Here is a 19,608-nt window from a genome sequence, read left to right as displayed (position 1 = left end):
ATGTGAAAAGAGGCAGACCAGGGGGCAGTGTATCCACCCTAATCAATAAAACTAAATGCAAACACTTTCAAAATAAACCATTACAACGCCACTTTAATTAAACGAATACTCGAAGCAACAAAATTTAATTCTAATATTTTTTTTCCGAATCGAATACTCGAGTTAATCGATTAATAGTTGCAGCAGTAATGTAATTGTTCTGCTTTTGATGATCTGGCACTGGCATAAATAGTTAAACATACATATTATTATGAATCAAAAATCTCCAGACAAATGCAGCAAGTTTGGACGAGAAACACTCTGAAGATGATTATGCTGGCCTTCTATCCATGTTCGACTGCTCATCCTGCTCCTAGCAGGCAACTACTTTCACAGCTCAAAACACAGGATTGTCTGTTACACTTAAGAATAAAAACACACAAAAAAATGTTTAATAATCAAATGCAACAATAAAATGTGTGTTTTTTTTTTTTTTGCTGTGCAATCATTTACTGTATTTTTCAATTCTTTTTTACCACCCAAAGTTGACACTGGCCTTATTTAATCCAGTTCACCTGATGTATGTCTTCTGGTTGTGCTAAATGATCTCAAATGTATTTTGTTAAAGCATAACTGTATTTATAATGCTCCAGGAAGGTGCTGATATCAAACCCACGAGTAATACAACAAAACAAACAATAAATAAAACAATAATTTCAATGTTAACATATAAAGAAAGAATTGCCTCTGCAGTACATTGATGCACTAATGTGCCCTATAATCAGTGTGCCTTATGCATGAAAATAAACTAATTCATTAATGTTGCACCTTATATTCTGGTTTGCCATTATAGTCCGAAAAATATGGTACTAAGCATTTCTACTTGACAGTTGTGTTTTTAATTTCAGTGAGATAACAGCAGTGGATACTGCTCACAGAAAGGAGCTGGAGAACCTTTTGCAAGAAGCTCAAAACCTGCAATCTTCCCTAAAAGAAAAGAAGAATATGCTCAAGCAGACACTGGTTCAAATTTCTGAAACTTTGTAAAGATGTGTTTTTTGCATGAATCGTAATAGATAACATGTTTCATTTAACTGAAAAATTTCGTGATTTCAATGTAATTGTGTGTTCTTGTGTTATGTGTTGGCATGTTTAAGTAGTTAACAATAAACTAAATTCATTCAACCAGTTGTTTAAATCATTACAACGTTACTACCACAAGGTGACGACAAACTCTTGGAGCCGAAGTGTTCATGTGAGTATGTGAACCTGCCTGCGCTTTCAGTCTGAACACTAGAATGAATGCTGTGTAGTTGGCAATATATTTATTTGTTAATTGATTTTAAATACAAGTACACTAGTGCATGTTTATAAACATAACATCAAGTCCAAATTATATATACACGCACTGTATATAACTTGGGTCAAAAGTAAACAATATTGTCATCCATCCATGCTAGATACCAATTAGCCTCACCATGGTTCAGTAAGCTTGAGCCTTCTGACTCGGGCTTCAAGGTGGGGAACACCCTGAACTAGTCACCACACAAATCGCAAGGCACCACTAAACCATTCATTCTGCTTAGATATAATGACATTTTTAAAAAGGGTAAATATTCATATTTGATCAGAGTAAGTAGTTTTTGGACACTAGTATAGTTACACTGTGGCATGAAATGTTCCATGGAAGCCATATGGGATATTAACTGGCACCTCAGCCCTTCCCAACTCTTCGAACGTTTTGGCATCCAAAGCCAAGAGGAATGTACTCTTGTCCTATAAAACACAAAATATATAGAGATGATAAATAATAATTTGGGATTTGCAGACCATTGTGTCACCCTGTGCGTCTCGGTGACTTTCAAGTTCCATTTTTAATATATCAAATTATGTATTATCTCATTTTATGGATAACACAGAGTGTGTGCATTATCATAGTTCCTACTCATTTATTTTATAATGATTATGTATAAATAAACTGACTGTACTTAAAGATCTAATCTACAAAATGACAATGGACCAACCTTATGTGGCGTAATGACCACAGACAAAATAACACCATCATCCTCCTCTATGGCATCAGGAGAGGGTATGAAGACAGGTTCCGAGGGATATAGACCAGGTTTTTCCCAAACCTTTAAGGTAAAAGTGGTGGAAATGTATTAAATTAATAACGGCGGACTGATTTATGGATTTTCACTTGATATCAATATTTATCCAAAGCTGAATTTGCGATTTTTTGCACTGCTACTGTAAAAAAACATTTACCCACCTTCATGTGTTTATCTTTCAGGTCCATCTTGATCAGCGAGTCCCCAACAAGGTGTCTGAAACCGCAGCCGTAGAAGTAGCGGTAGGCGCGGGTGTTGTACTTTCCATAGTTGATCTGAGGAAACTCCAGACCACCGTACTCATGAAGGTCTTCCCCGTGGAGATCCTCATGTGTGCAGAATATCTACACCAATGCAAAAGGTAATTGATTCATAAAACTGAGGAAATAATCTGAAATGCCGTGGCATGTAGGTTATCACTTGAGATCCTGGGGAAAAAAAACTGGAAAGGGAAAACAAGGACAACTTTTTGCGCTGTTAGACAATGAATGCAAACAGGACAAATTTCATCTAGATCAGGTAAATATGCAAGTTTTTGTGGAGAGGCTATTTTTAATGTGGTAAAATGATTGTTTAAGCAGCCTACCTTGTTCTTGCCAATCCTTAACGAAGTGGCTGAGCTGTTGGGCAAGCTGTTCAAGTTGTGGTTGAACGGTGTTTTTTTGTCAACATTGAGCGGTAGAACAAAACGGCGTGGAAATACTCGACACAGTGTGTTATACACCTGAGGAAAAATATGCGTAGTCATGTCATCATCCAGAGAAATATTTTTACTTGTCATTGTAAACAGTAGGACGTCAACTCACTAATGCTCACTGGTGATTTGTTTTTGTACTGTGTTACCAGTTACAACAAATCACTAATACTGCTTGTGCACTCACCCTGCCCCGTCACACCCTGATTTGACCTATCTTTTCTCTACTATCCTATTTGTTACTAGGTGTATCAACTCCCCAAGTCCTTTTGTTAAGAGAGTGGTAAATAGCTTGCAACACTACTTACGGCTGAGTGGCCTATATAGACCCTACTCACCTACGTCACAAAATGGGCGTGTCGCTGTTTCCGGCCGCCATATTGTACCTCTTTTTCAGACCTATTCTCATTGTTTTCAATTAGTCGAGCAAGTTATAGAGCAATTCATGGAAGCCCCGGTGTTATCTGACGCTGTAAACTCATTGGATCCGTTGCATAAAAGGCGTTACGTGGAAAAGCTTCAGTTTATCCATTCGCCAGATCCGTATTTGATGCCTAAATCGATGTTTTTCGACCCGCTGGCTTCGCCTGACATCTGATATCCTGATATTTACAACTATCTTGTCCACACAAAATCAGCCTATTCTCACGAAAGTTTGAAAAACTTTAAGAGCTTGGAGGCTTATAAATGCTACGTTGCTGGTTGGGTGAAACATGTCCTCGTACACGAAAATTCGGCAGGAATCTTGTGCTCGGAAGGTGAGTTACGAAATGTTCAATTCAAAATCTTTTGTTCTTGCTAACATCCACTGTCAAGTCTAATGTATTTCATATCATTTGTCAATGGAGCTAGGGCTTTTAATGTTTATATGGTTTAGCGATAGCACTCTCACTATATACATATATAATACGTAATAAATATGAAGTGCGATAGCACTACTCCAGATTGTCCCTAGTTGAATTTATTTTTTGGCTTTTGACCTCAATAGTGAAATTGTAAATTAATTGTATGACAACTGTCTGATTATCCCCTTATAATTATATATTTTCAGGTAGTTCATTCACAACGTCTGAGTGTATGTTGTCGGCGATTAGCCTAGCAATGATCTTAATTGTGGTTGTCAGCCCAAAACCCTCTAAATATATATTAAATGCATCTTACCAGATATAAAATGACTACTACATAATCTGTGGTAGTCGTTTGGAGCCCAGTTTTCTCGTCGAATTGCAGCAGTCAATCTCTGTCTCCTCTTCGGGTCTCTCGGAATACGGTAAAAATTCAAGTCTCTCCGTCTATCTTCTCTGTTTTTGCAACCGACCGCCACACACGACTTCACCATTTTGATTATTAATGTTAACGAGCAGAAAAACACGCCATAATAGGAGGAATTTACAAATCGCTAATGCATTAACATGACTAGTATCCGGACAACATGGCGCGGGGGCGTGGCTGTGACGTCACGTGAGTAGGGTCTATACGCAATCATGTTTGTGTATAACTATTTCTCTGTTTCAATTAAACTTTCTTCTGTCCAGCTACATTTTCTGAATAAACAACACAAAATAAACAACAAAGGGCATATACCAAACTCCTTTGTGGCACATTAAAACTGTTTCAGCCATTGAAAACACTTTGATATACCATTCTGTGTATCCAAGCAGCTGAATGGGACAGTTAAAAAAAGAAGAAAAAAAATACTTTACCCAGCTTTTGAATTGGTTATATAGCAATGTAGCATCCTGTATTTTTGACACACTTACCTCATCAAGATCCTCTCCAGACTTGCGAAGGTTCTGGACATTGTAGTTTGAAATTGCCTGGCCATCATCTGATGCACACATATCTAAGATTATATAACCATCTTCCTCAAAGGCATTGATTTGATGGAAGACTGACAGTGGTTGAGCAAGGTACTTTATGGCGCTCACCTGGAATTAACAAGGAGTTAAAGAGTGAGAAACCGTATGCTAATTGAAAAGAGTTGATTTAATTTGTTTCAAGCCTACCTTCCCTGTTTTTTTGTGAATCAGATGGAAGATGGTTTTGAGTTTGGGGTCCCAAGAGAAACTGTCGCTAATACTCTTTCCTTTCAACTTGCCTGTAATAATCTTCAACAGGTCCATCTTAATGGGCTGCTCAATGAATACCACGTAGTTCTCCGACATTGCTACAGTGGAAAAATAGGTTTGATTTTAATTTGATCACCAAGACTAGAGCTGCATGAGTTCAGAAAAAAATGGAATAGAGGTTTTGAATATATTGATATTACCGCAATCTGCCCCCAAAGAGATAATAGGCCTACTTTGTATTTTTTTTTTCCTAATCTGAGAAAATATTTACATTTTAACACTGCGATAGAGGCATGATATAAATGAAATAAATAATGAATAATAAATGCCAGTACTGTTCTTTATTGACGTTACCTACCGTCAAAGGTGGGTAGTAAATTATACATTTATTCAGTTACATTTACTTGAGTAACAATTTGAGAAAAATGTACTTCAGGGAGTAGTTTTACTGCACCATACTTTTTACTTTTACTGGAGTAGATTTGTGAAGAAGAAACTATACTCTTACTCCACTACCATGGGTTGTAGTAGAATTGTAAAATTTTTCCTCTTAATTCTACATAATAGATTTTTAACTTTATTTTTGCCATAAATGCCCACAGTGGCTCTACCAGTTTCACCAACGAGACGTCGCAACAATAATCACAGGACTCCATTATACCAATCAGGCGTAACAATACGGTCACATCATCACAAGCTTGCAGTTGGAAGTCATAATTACGCTGGCCTGTTAGATCACATTGTGTCTTTAAAGCAGAGTTCACTAAATCTGGACCTCAGTGCCACTTTTCCTGTCGTGTTTTCCACGTCTCTCTCCCCTAACACACCTGAATCAAAAGACGCAAGCTGTCCAGAAGCCTGATAATGATCCTAATTATTTTGATTCAGGTGTGTTGGAGGAGGGAGACATGGAGAACACGACAGGAAAAGTGGAACCGAGGTCCGGATTTAGTGAACCCTGCTGTAAACTGTCGTAAAACAAACTATTTGTACTGTCATTAACATTACTCAAAAGCGCAGATTTCAATTTCCCTCCCAGTTTTATGTGGCACCGATAGTCTAAGAAAAACAGGCAATATGATTTGAATTTCATTGTAGAAATCTGTTTTCTATGCTAGAGGGCACTCATGGTCTTTGAACGGGTGATGTTTTATTTCTGTAGATTTTTATTGTTGTAATTTGGTTTTTGTGTAATTTTTTTTGGGTTATAGTACAATATTATAATAAAAGACAGTTCATATAGATGACGCTTCGCTGAGCAAAAATGATATACCATATAAAAAATTTTGAAAAAAGGAATCAGACATCATAAGCAGTTGCTCATTAATTGAGTATTCTTTTCACCAAACACGTTTTACTTGAATACATTTTTTGGATGACTACTATTACTTTACTTATTTAGTAATATTATTTTGATGTAATGCATCTCGAGATTTTGTCTACTCTACCCACTTACAGTATGATGCCACACAAATTGACTACAGCAGACCCACTTCACTTAATAAATAGTATAATAATAAACATTCATTAAGGTGACATTATACTGAAGAAAAATAATATACCATTGTTCATCAGAAGATTCCATATCCATTGAACACAAGGTGGCACTGAACAGTAATGGTGGATGATTCAAAGCAGTAGGTTCAATAACTTCTGGGGGCACTAGAAATGTACTTAATCAATGAGGACGCACGTCACATTCTGCCCGCCCATTCGTTATCTTTGTGTCAAAAATCGAAACGACAAAAACGGGGTGTGAGAGAAACCCGTTTCGCAAGCAAAAAGATAGGTAGCACAAGCAAGAAAGCTTGACATCGGCAGCAAAAGTCTGGGCAGCGAGAACAAAAAAGTGAGAATTGTTTTGTAGAAAATTATAAAAACTAATTGTTTAGTTTTACTTTTCAGATGCATTTGTTCGCCTTGGTTCAATTATTTTGTTTAAAGTCTTTAATTTTTCGCTAGCAATTAAGGAGGTTTTGTTTGATGACAGAAGCTTTGTCTGAATCTTTTTTGACACAAATCTAATTCCATATAATTTATGGTAATATAACCTCCGAATATTGTGATGACACATGTGGAATCCCACAGGGATCATTTCTTGGCTGTATATTGTATTGCGTTCCTATGTTGCTGCTAGGCTGTATTGTTCACAAATATGACATTAGCTTTATTTTTTATGCTGATGATACCCAAATATACATGCCCTTAAACCAAAATACCCTGCTCAGCGATATTACAGCGAGGATATACGGATTTTCATTATATTGTGAAGAAGTAACAATGACATTGGTCATTTGTTAACTCAAGATTTTCTTTGAGATATAGCCTCTTCACCATAATGAAAAATATTGTTGCTGTAACAGCAACTTGAATAGAATGATCTTTGAGTTTCGTTAGCATGAAAAGGCGTTATTAAGAATTGACCCCAAGCTCAACTCGAATATTTAGGGAAACCTTTTCTATGTTTAAATGCATACAGTATCTACAGTGGGGCAAATAAGTATTTAGTCAACCACTAATTGTGCAAGTTCTCCCACTTGAAAATATTAGATAGGCCTGTAATTGTCAACATGGGTAAACCTCAACCATGAGAGACAGAATGTGGAAAAAAAAAACAGAAAATCACATTGTTTGAGTTTTAAAGAATTTATTTGCAAATCATGGTGGAAAATAGCTATTTGGTCAATACCAACAAGTTCATCTCAATATGTTCTTATGTACACTTTGTTGGCAATAACGGAGGCCAAACGTTTTCTGTAACTCTTCACAAGCTTTTCACAGACTGTTGCTGGTATTTTGGCCCATTCCTCCATGCAGATCTTTGGGAGAGTTTTAGCAGAGTTTTGAGGCTGTCACAAGTTCACAACACGGGCTTTCAACTCCCTCCACAGATTTTCTATGGGGTTGAGATCTGGAGACTGGCTAGGCCACTCCAGGACCTTGAAATGCTTCTTACGAGGCCACTCCTTTGTTGCCCTGGTTGTGTGTTTGGGATCATCGTCATGCTGAAAGACCCAGCCACGTCTCATCTTCAATGCCCTTGCTGATAGAAGGAGATTCATTCATTCATTCTTTCCTTTACACAGATCAGTCGTCCTGGTCCCTTTGCAGAAAAATAGCCCCAAAGCATGATGTTTCCACCCCCATGTTTCACAGTGGGTATGATGTTGTTCGAATGCAACTGAGTATTCTTTCTCCTCCAAACACGAGAACCTGTGTTTCTACCAAAAAGTTCTATTTTGGTTTCATCTGATCATAACATATTCTCCCAGTCCTCTTCTGGATCATCCAAATGCTCTCTAGCGAACCACAGACTGGCCTGGACGTGTACTGGCTTCAGCAGGGGGACACGTCTGGCAGTGCAGGATTTGAGTCCCTGGTGGCGCATTGTGTTACTGATAGTAGCCTTTGTTACTGTGGTCCCCCAGTGTGGTTCTGGAAATTTTTGCTCATTGTTCTTGTTATCATTTTGACGCCACGGGGTGAGATCTTGCATGGAGCCCCAGATCGAGGGAGATTATCAGTGGCCTTGTATGTCTTCCATTTTCTAATAATTGCTCCCACGATTGATTTCATTACACCAAGCGAAGAGTTACAGAAAACGTTTGGCCTCTGTTATTGCCAACAAAGGGTACATAACAAAGTATTGAGATGAACTTTTGGTATTGACCAAATACGTATTTTCCACCATGATTTGCAAACAAATTCTTTAAAAATCAAACAATGTGATTTTCTGTTTTTTTTTCCACATTCTGTCCCTCATGGTTGAGGTTTACCCATGTTGACAATTACAGGCCTCTCTAATCTTTTCAAGTAGGAGAACTTACACAATTGGTGGTTGACTAAATACTTATTTGCCCCACTGTATTAGGGCTGGGACGATCCGCTTTTGTCACGATCCAGTCCGTATCCCGATACCTGTGAGGCGATTCGATACGTATTGCGAAACTTCAACTATGGCAACATATTACCTTTTAATATTTATAAATACACAGAGACATGTATCTCTGTTTAAACTAGATGCAATTTGACATTATATCTTTCTTTTCTTTTTTTTTTTACATAGAGAAGTGCATGAACTGTTGCAGCAATTGTTCCTGTGCAAAATAGAACAAAAACTATTCAAAACACTTCACATTTTTTACCGAGTTCTGATCCGATACTGAAAAAAATTTCTTCCAATAAATAAATCGTTTTAAACATGTTACTGTCCTACTGAATTATTTTTAAACAACAATAACATTGAAAAATACTTGTCTTTATAAATGCCTCATTGAGTCAGTCAACTCAAATCTGCTCATGCTTTTGAGAACACTTAAGGCCGAGTTATGCTTCAGCGTCAGACCTGCACAGTCAAGGAAGACCCGATTTACGACACAGGGTCGTAAATCGGGTCTTCCTGACATGTGCCTATTGAATTTTCAAACCTTAGCGTCACATCGACGCATATGACGTGGCGGAAATGGACTGCGATTGGTCCGCTCGGGCCGTTGTTTCCGGTTCAGCGCGAAATCTCCGCCATTGTAGAATAGAATCAAACATTATATCTCTACACGCAAAAATGGACCAGGCCGACGGGCGTATTATCGAAGAGCAAGTCTTGTCAAGACATCATAAAGATTGCCAAATGGCAAGTTCAGCGATTGAATAAAAAAATGGAAGAACCACCGAGACGTGTGTGTTCGGAATCGAGTGGCCACACGAAGCGGTGACCCAGTCGCCAAAAACTGCCAGCTTTTTAGCACTTTATGTCAGATTTTTGGTTGGTGCACCTCATCATTTATTGCGTGCATATGTTTGCTGTGAGTCTGTGACTTATTTACGTGTCACACTTCAAGTATCTGAAGAGTAAAGCACACGTTTGGCGCCAAAAGAGTTGTTTTGTTGTGTTATTTTCAACAACAGACAGTTCACGCACGATACATCATCGCTGATTGAGAGTGCTTTTATGATAACGTTAACATCAAGGCTTCCAACGCAGTTTGGGAAGTTCCATAGACGCCAGAAATCTGCTATGGCTTTCCACTGGCTGGTTGTAAAACACGGCAAACAAATCGAGCTGGAGGGCTTTGCAGACCTCGGACAAAACACTGGATTCCATTCTCGATGCCAGTTTGAAGCTAGTAGCCACAGCTACCTGGTTTCCACCCGAGGCTAGAACTTTCTATGGGGCATCAAAAGTTGGACTAACCGCCTCGAAACCGTCTTCTGCGTCGCCTGCTCCTCAACATTTGTAAGATCAACATTTATTCAATGTTGATGAGCTGAAGATCCACATTCAAGCGTTCGATCTTGCATTGTTTATTTTTTTCTCCGTTAAACTAGACAAGAGGAAGTCAACAAGCATGCCCCAAAACCGTACAACCATAACGACACACCCCTCTAGTGGCTTGGCGGTGAATTACAGACCAATGCGTCACCTGGCCGGAGAACCATTGAATGTCGAATGACCCCGTAGTTGCTGCGCCGTCACCACAACGCGGGAGCATAACTCTGGGGCCGTTTACATTGTGACTCTCCGAGAATACGAAAAATTTCAAATTTGCATTTGCATTTGCGTCTCCATTTGAACAATGCCGCAATTCCGCATGAAAATGATGTAGCATTCATGCCAGGCCCTAGGGGGCAGTGCAGATTTACAGGGCAACAGGGAATGATGCACTTTGACCCCACCAAGCTCCCTCAGCCCGGAAAAAAATATGCCCACCCACTCGAAGCAATGGCATTTTTCTTTTGTTCAAAAAGGCACAAAAATTGAAACATTCAACATATTTAATTTAAAAATATTATTAAAAAAGTAAATTAAAGCCGACATTCTGCCATATTTGCTGTTTTTAATGTTTAGTAGCACCGCTGCGCACGCCCAATGTGACGTGTACGAGTGCTGACGTTAACTGCGCGGGCTCACGCCGCGGGAGCCTTTGATACGCATGCCGAGGAAGCCCCCCTTAATCCTCGGCAATCGGATTCTTCCACTTTGGAGGCAGGAGTCAGAATTTTTCGTCTTCGCCGACACCATATGCACGTGAAGCGACTCAGCTACTCAGTTATTGCGTCTTTGTGTCGCAGAGTCGCCATGTAAACTGCTCCTCAGGCTTTAAACAAATAATTAATGTCCACTCACAGTACCGCTAACAAGCTCAACGATGTGTCAATCATCTTCGAGCTTGTTAAACATGCAGCCTCTTTTAAGTATAGCACCCCCAGGCTTCTCTGGCAACATCAAAACCCAAACAGCTGTCACTCATTGTTAACTTTAAAAATCGATCTCACAGCGCACTGCGACAAAGAAAATCTATAGTTTGTTGGCTTGTGGCCGACGCTGCATTGGTGCAGCACATTAGAAGTATCTGAAGTATCGATACTCAAAAAAAAAATGTCGATACTCGGATCGTGACATCGCCAAACAATATTTTTTCCCAGCTCTAGTATTTAATTCTCAAACCTTTTTGTGAAATTTGTTGTGACATGACATGTTATAATTTCAGTTACTTATATGTTGAAGCACAACACTTGGTGGATCAGTTCCTTACCAAAACTGTGGTAGTAGGAGGGTTTGGCACTGTCTGCTGAGGGAATAGAACAGAGCACCTTGGCTCCCTCCAGAGTTTCTTCACTGTTGCCTTTGTTTTGAGGCACTTGGATAATGTTGTAGTATGATCCTGAAAGTACATGCACAAATTATTTTTCAGTTATTTTCACCAAGTCAGGAAGACTTAGTCCAAAAGAAAACACTTATGTATTTGCCTATAAACTGAATTAGTGTACCTTTACAGGAGAATGAATTCCCCATGTTGTATGTTGTGCCATCAAGATCAGTGTGAGGGTGTGCTGTGGCTCCATTAACAGCAATGAAATTGCTCCAGTTCACCTAACCAATACAGATTCAAGAGGGAAAAGGTGTGACGTAACTTTTAAAATCCTCTTGATATTGGAGCTGGATATGTTATAGTTGAACCGTTAATATTTTGTGTAAATTGTATTTTTCTATAAACCCATGCAAAAGTGTAATTTGATAAGATTCACAAATAGCTCAAATTCTTAATAATCATATGAAAGTGTGATTTCAATATGTGATTAGTTAGTTTAAATATTTTTCTCCCAAAAAGATGTAATCACGGAAAAAAATTCTCGCAATATTAAACCTGGCCTCTGGTTAAAAAAAAAAAAATCCTTCTTGTACCAAGAACTTTATTCCCCTAAAATGTCATGTTTTTTAATAGTGTGGCAACTTTATTATAGAAATACAACTTTTATTACTTGTGAAAGTTCTGTGCATGTTTACGGATGAAAATAGCTGCACTCCACTGTTGAACGTTGCATAAATTTGTTATAAAAGTTTTACATTTTTATAAAGACATTCATCAGTACCTTTTGGGTCGTCTCCAGTGTCTCAGGGTCTATCTTGTGCATCATATTTGTTTCAGTGCTTACATAGTAATCGCCTTTGTAGGTCACCACACTCACGTTGGCATTATCTGTGGGCTCTAGCGGAGATACAAGCAGTTTCCAAATTACGACAGATATAATTTCTTAACCGGTAATTTGTGTGAGTTCAATCTTAACTATGTCAAAGTGTGAAATTAAATCAGTTCTTCTGTTCTGCTGTTAGACAGGGTACTTACTTGGTAATTCAAATCTTGAGAGAAAGCGTTGGAAAATGTTTTTGCAAGGGTCTGGTACAGTGACCGTTCCAAATTCAGAAACAGTAATGCGGTTGTTTTCTTTGTTGGCCAGGTAACTGTCACTGGAGAGGAAACGGCTTTTGTATGTCACCTGTCCCTTGGAAATTTTGAACTGGTGAAGTAGAGCCATGCCATCAAACCAGTGGTTGAACCTGTGGAAGAAGACAGTTAAGCCTTGACAGGTGGGTCCTTCATTATCTGCATATTATATATTTTTCGCAAGACATTATACTTACTTATGGTTTCCAATTTCAAACTTCCCAGGGCCATTCCTCAAGAAACTGCCATTGACCCATTCTGGGAATTTGCCTGTGATATTTGTTTGGATTGGGCGTGGAGTGTCCTCCACGGTGCACACAATCTTCTCTATGCAAGGTAGACCGTGCATATCGGTGAAATGGTTGATGTTCTTCTTTGACTTAGGTCTTTTTAGGGCTTGGGAAAGTATTGAACCATAAGTAAGAATTAATACACCAAGTCATGCATTACAAGCAAATCATTTACCTGTCTTGTTGTTTTGATCATCTTGAATGATATTATTCATGGCTGTAGTTTTGTATCTGTCAGTGTCAAGATCCTGCATGCTCTTCTGTCGTGCATTGTTTGGAAGACCACTGTTCTGTTTTATATGGTTGGTACAGTTCCCGCAGTAGTGACGTACTTCAGAACAGATAAGTTAAACACAACAGTGATTGCATGAGGCTCAATAAACCGTTAAAGCATTCATCCAATACATGTGGATAGTCTGCCCCAAAAATATGCACTGGTAAATCAATAACTTGTTCAAATAGTGGCTAAATTTGTGCCATGGTGGTGATTGTATTGTGGTTATCTTATTTCACTGTAACAAGTAAGTCAAAAAAAAGTTATTTTCACATTACATATGAGGTTTAGGGTTCAAACATGGGTTCTGACCTTACTATATGGAGTCAGATCAGATAGGTTGCTGCACCTCCACAGCTGTTGTGAGGATAAGCAGTGCAGGTAACTGATGGATATCATTTTAAGGCTTGTCTGGCATACAGGTGTGGATAAATTCATAGTATTTTTTTCCACCCAGAAACTGTTCTGAAATATTATCAGTGGTTTCTTGTCTTTACAACCTCACTTACGAACATGGCATGAAGTCATGCTCTGACTTTCGCCACAAATTTTGTTTTCTGTTTTGCTCGGTTCTTATCGAAGGAACGGATTGTTTCAGATAAAAGAAGGTGTACTATCAAAATATTTGGTGCAGGGTTTCACCAAGGACATGAATTAATTATTTGAGCTGTGCTAAAGAACATCAGTGAGGAAATTTGGAGAATACCTCTTGAGATGTGTGACAATGTCATCACAAACTTCAATGTGTGTTTCTCACCTGTAATCCTCAGAATACGAGCATGGATTGAATTTGTCATTAATGATTGAACTGTGGCGAAAACAAAAAATAAGTGAGAAACCTTTGGTATCAAATATTAATTTGATATTTATGTTGCAAATCTGTAAAAAAAAATTGTATATGATTAAAATGTGGTAACATTTTAATGCCCCACCCTGTATATTCTATATAAGCAATAAAATTCAAGGAAAACAATGTAATGTATGACCTGCACCTTTCATATCCATAACATTTTATATTTACTGGACATTCCTTTTTTCTGTATTCATCTGGAGTGGTCACTCCTGAAAGACAATTGGCCTGTTTTGAATTTTACAATTCATTGTGGGTCACAGTGGATATTCACCACAATTCGATGAATTCTTTTTTTTTTTTTTTTCTTTTTTTTTTTTTAAGTCGTAAGCTACATTTATCGGGATGTGAAACATTCATTTGTGCATCCACCTTGAGGCAAGGGAAGAACTGCTGTGTCATACAAGGTATCTGACACAAGAAATAATTAATGTATTTCTTGTACAATGGCCTTTATGTGACATGAAATTTAATGATTGACACATTGTTTGATAGAGATAGAAGAATGCGATCTCAACTTTCAATTTAAGGGATTGAAAAAAGAACAAATGAGAAGGGTTTTTTGTTGTCTTTTTTAAAACTTCTCTCTCAAAGTTGCCTCAGAGTTGATCCATGCACTGCTGTGGTTGCTACTTTATCAAGCTTCATACAGTATTTGTTCTCATTTAAGATGAGGATCATCATCTTAGTAGGAGTTGTAGGGGTAAAAATGTCAACAAGTCAATCTTAAATCTGTCTTGACAAAAAGGATGCAAGGTGGGAATTCATTCATGTCATACATATACTTTAAAAAAATCTTACAGTAAAGTAAGATAACTATTTAACCTTAAAAAACCTGAATCGATGTTCCTCACCTCACAATACATCCTAATCAGGTTCATTGTGCAAACTCAAACTTTGAGCTGACATAAATGCAAATGTGTCCTTTAAGAGGCAACCGTCATATGCGGCGATTGAGGGGAGGCAGACGGGTTAATGCTCCCCTAGTGGCCAGAAAATGTGTCTGCATGTAATTGATTTTCCTATACAGTGGTACCTCTACATACGATCACTTCGACACACGATCTTTTCGACATCCGACGTAAAATTTGAGCCGCCATTTGTTTCTACATCCGACGAGTTGCTCGAAATACGACGACATGACAGCACTGCAAACGAACGCACGGTGGATTTTCTTGTGTGAGAAATCAACAAAGTTTTTAAAAAAAAGTTGATACAGTTGGAGAAACAAGGAAAAAAGTGATGCTTACCTTTGGAATGAAGATGCAAGTTATAGAAAAATATGAGCTTGGGGTGCGCGTCCCTGAACTGGCTCAACAATACAGCTCCATGGTCCTCTTCCGACCACCGTTCACCACTATTTATAAGTTAAGGTGACAATTATTATTGTGGTAACATTGTCAAGGAAATCGCCAGCTTCGTCACGTTTTTATCATTTATTTAAGAACTTATCCAACACAAAACGCCCATTGTCTTAAGCAGTTGACCGCTCTCAAGAAAACGAAAGTATTATCTCTACCGCACCGACCTATCTCACTGAGACGTCACCTTCGCGCTGCGTTCAGGGACAGTAAAAAGTGTCCGCCATATTAGAATCCGATTCGTTACATTATTTACAGGAATAATTATTAATTATTCTTATTATTATTATATTCTGAATTATTTATTTATAACTTATTTGTTTTTCTATGTTTAATTGCCATTTGTAACAGTGCCAGCAGTATTTATTAAGAATTTAGTGTATGTTTTTAGGCTTTGGAACGAATTAATGGAATTATAATGTATTCCTATGGGAAAATCCTGCTCGACATACGACCATTTCGACTTACAAACAAGGTCCTGGAACGAATTAAATTCGTATGTAGAGGTACCACTGTATATGAATTTAAATTAAAGACCTAAAATCTTGTCTGTTAAAATTTTAAAGCAATAAAAACAACAAAAATGAATGAAATGAACAAGAATCCTACAGAGTGTTTCATAATGGGTCAAAAAAAAAATCTCGAACAGATAATGTGACTAGCACCTTAGATTGTCCTTTGCTTTGCTTGAACTACACCCGAGGAGGCAAGATAGATATGCGTATTTTTTTCTTTTCATGTGCCTACTGCCCGTAGTTAGCTGGGATAGGCACCTCCGCGACCCTCGTGAGGAAAAAGCGGCATGGAAAATGAATGAATGAATGAATGTTTTGCCTATGGCAGTAGTAGGTCATTGCAGTTATTTTTTGAACATGCTTTCCTGTTTGATGTAATTTTAAATAGATTATTCTGTGGTTACAATTACTGAACCTCATATACAGTAGTTCAAGTTTAGGTTGATACGTGTACTCCTTATGCCATTAAATATGACCTGTTCTTCACTCTGTATTTGCTCTTTTGACATTCTATTGACTGACTTTATGGTTCTTATCACCCGTGACTTAGGTCAAACAGAGTTCCAATAGTGTTAGACAATTCTATTAACATGTTGATATGATTAAGAGAACTGACCACAGCAGAAAAATCTACAGTATGTACAGTAATTCTGTTCATCTTTTATCAGTTATCTTTCTATTACTTCTGAAATTAGGCAACAACAGCAGAAAGATAGCATTGTGTAACAATAAAAATTCATACAGGAATATCAAAGCATGCTTCTTTTATCCTTCAAACAAATAAAAGGTGAAGCGTTTTAATTTTCTTTCTAACTTACTGGTATATGGCGAAAAACACTCAGGTAACTTGAAGTTCCGCTCTGAGACCCCAATTTAGCCAACTTTCAAAATCGTCCGATATGCACGTGTCATTGGAAAGGTTAAAATCTCAATTTTCTGGGGGAAGAACATTTTTGAGCAGGAGGGCATTTAAAATTTTTTTTTTTTTTTTTTTAAACAGCAAAACCCTATCTGGAGGCGAGAGCACGCGAGAGCAGAATTACAGACGCAATGACTTTAACTAGATATTATCGCATACTTACTTTGTTTTGATCCATAAACTCCATGTAGCATGTATCACTGAGTGTCAAGACACAGCTGTGAATGGCCACAGCTGGATTTTTGGGGGGATTTTATGGGTGAAACATGCTAATATAACAAGGGTTGCGATGCAGAAATCGCAGACATCAAGGAGTGGTCGAGATTTTCTTTTTCATATATTTACACTTTTAAACATTTTTTTTTTTTTTTTTACTTTTTTTTGTTTGGATCAATCATTTATCATCTAGCATATCGGATAAAATGCGACAGTAACAAAAAAAATACAATTAAGCGATAGCTGTGAAGTAGATATCTGTGACTTTTTTTTACAGATGCCATTTTTTTCAATGTGACATAATTTGTTTAAAAGTTTAAAATATGTGAGTAAATATTTTTTTTAAGTGTTTTTTTTTTTTTTTTTTTTAACCGAAATATGAGACATCAATGAATGATTCTAAGCTAAAAACGACAGACATTTTGAATAAAAAATATAATTAATTACCTTTGTTTTATGGCTGGGTTGAAACAAACGCGGTTGCGCGACGTCTGTAAACGGGGGTTTTCAGGGTAAAACAGACAAATTAAAAATAGTTCGGGGGCTTCATGTGCCATGAATCTGCTATGGCAGCATATAGACATATTTTTCTATCAAACACAACAGTTGTTTTATCTTAAAATTCAGCAGTTTCTTTTAAAGAGGGGTGCAAGAGCAGAAACTGCTTTTTCAGTCTTGGCTGTGTTTTCCGCCATATCTAACGTCGTCCAATGTTTCTAAGCAGACAGTGAGTGGAGAAATGCGGAAGTATTCATGCATAGAGTCCATTCATTTTTAGTTTTGGACTTGTGTGTAATATTTCCTGTCTAGACACATTTTAAAACAATTTAACCAATAATTTGTCAGTTCATTGTTGGTTACTTTTTCCATAACCAGGTTCAGGACAGATTTCAGTGAAAAGTCTACTGTGGCAATCAAGTACATATAGTGTTTCGCAATAACATTTTACTGATACCTAAAGCTTAGCAGTTGGGATAATTTCTTAGTCACACCTCATCTTACTTTTGTATTAATGATTCTTGACAGTAGTGTAGCCTATGGGTACTGGTTTATTGATGTTTCTTTACCACGCTAGTTATAGCTCGCTACAGTTGCAGACAGAGCTGGGTGAGCTGCGTGAAATGTAGTCCGGTGTTTTTTTTAGCCATTTTCACACTGAGACAGATCCAGTGACATCAGCTGCAAACCTTGTTGCGATTAGTTGATATTGTCCAAGTCTATACATTCCCCAAAATTCATGACATCTCCAGAAAATGACGGAAATCCCATGCACCACAATAGCTGTTGATTTCATCATGTTCCTATAGGAAATTTGTACTTACGTGACCAACTGTAAGGTGCAGAGTGGGCTGACTGTGGACTTTTAATGTCAAACTCCACAATCTGTAAATTTTAAGTAGAGAGATGGTTTGATTTATTAATTTATTTATTTAAACAATCGATGCGTTTGCAACTTTATGGCTCAACTAGCAGTATGGCTTGGGTTTGTGTAACGTGAACGCAATAAAACCGAATGGCAGATGAAACATACTTTCTTTAGGGATCCAGTTGTAATGTAGTAATAGTAAAAGAGCACCATAAAGCGGTTAATGTGCAATCGTTTTTCCCATCACTGTGTACAGTATTGTGGGGAGCGACATGCAGATGAACGTGGGACAGTTTTTCTGTTTCACACTTGCTGCTCTTGTGCCCCATACACCACACAACCCCAAGAGACAGCGCCTTTATTGAACAGAAAATAACAACGGCAACCATTACTCTTAAGTCATGTTTGTCACAACTACCTATGAACCACTGCGACCGTGAAACAAAAATTACTGTCGATGACAGTATGAATGTCCAGCTGAAATGAACCACTTTGTAATATTCTGGAAAACTGGAAAAATCAAATCCAGCGTCTTGTTGTGGAATACTTGAAGCCACAACGTATCATCACAGCACATTTAAATTTGTACATGAAACCGTAAAGTTTGAAAGCCAACTGCGGCATTGCAATCGCAATGAGGAAGACCAAAAGACGGGACTGTCGCCTCCACAATCAGGGATTTTCTATGCCAATTTTTGGAGTTTCGAATTAATTTTCCATACTACAGAGATCAAACCTATCTAAGAACTCACCCAAAAACATAAAGAACAATTGTGTAACATTTCTTCAAATTATGCCAAGCCATTTCAGAGTCCATAGGGAACAAACACACACACTCAAGTAATGTTCCATTTATGTATAAGTATAGATAAATTACACACACTGAAAGTTATGAGACTTTTTGAGACAGAAAGTCTCACAAGTTCCTATTATTCACGATACCGTATGTATATACTGCTTTTGTTGGGACTCAAGCACTGACCATTGTTTGGGAGGCTCCCGCTTACTTTACGTGAACACAGACACCCTGTGATGGTGTAAAATTAGCTATATCCACATTAGTTAACTACATTTTCTACAATTTTACACTTTTTGAAAATTGTAAACAAAATCCCTTATTGGCTAAAAATATCCCTTGCCAAGTCAGCATTATTATTGTAACTTGTTTATTCGGGACACCAACACAGCGCAGTTAAAAATAACTTGTGTGGTTGTCATGATCTGTTTCTGGATTGTTATA

General features: G+C 37.7%; 1 protein-coding gene across 1 annotated transcript; it reads right to left on the bottom strand.

Moving 5' to 3' along the window:
- Window positions 1-1,226: 1,226 nt before the first annotated feature.
- On the bottom strand, window positions 1,227-18,377 carry bco2b (beta-carotene oxygenase 2b). The gene is made up of 13 exons (XM_057839624.1): window positions 18,325-18,377; window positions 13,043-13,198; window positions 12,775-12,973; window positions 12,479-12,690; window positions 12,225-12,340; window positions 11,622-11,724; window positions 11,387-11,515; window positions 4,791-4,951; window positions 4,545-4,712; window positions 2,677-2,814; window positions 2,252-2,434; window positions 2,004-2,114; window positions 1,227-1,755 (listed from the first exon to the last, which is right to left on the bottom strand). Exons 2-13 carry the CDS (start codon window positions 13,119-13,121, stop codon window positions 1,639-1,641), a joined length of 1,716 nt encoding a protein of 571 aa, XP_057695607.1. The 5' UTR covers window positions 13,122-13,198; window positions 18,325-18,377; the 3' UTR covers window positions 1,227-1,638.
- Window positions 18,378-19,608: the final 1,231 nt, after the last annotated feature.

Source organism: Corythoichthys intestinalis, chromosome 6, assembly GCF_030265065.1.
Source record: "Corythoichthys intestinalis isolate RoL2023-P3 chromosome 6, ASM3026506v1, whole genome shotgun sequence".
Taxonomy (NCBI): Eukaryota; Metazoa; Chordata; class Actinopteri; order Syngnathiformes; family Syngnathidae; genus Corythoichthys; species Corythoichthys intestinalis.
The sequence above is the reverse complement of the archived record's forward strand: the minus strand, read 5'-3'. Positions and strand labels throughout refer to the sequence as shown.

What these genes read in the sequence shown, in the direction of transcription:
- bco2b (XM_057839624.1), bottom strand. Translation starts at nt 13,121, where the DNA reads ATGCAGGATCTTGACACTGACAGATACAAAACTACAGCCATGAATAAT. An exon ending in CACTGGAGACGACCCAAAAG is followed by an intron (nt 11,725 to 12,224) that starts GTACTGATGAAT and finishes TGTATTGGTTAG; the next exon opens with GTGAACTGGAGCAATTTCAT. An exon ending in CTCCTACTACCACAGTTTTG is followed by an intron (nt 4,952 to 11,386) that starts GTAAGGAACTGA and finishes TTTCCACTGTAG; the next exon opens with CAATGTCGGAGAACTACGTG.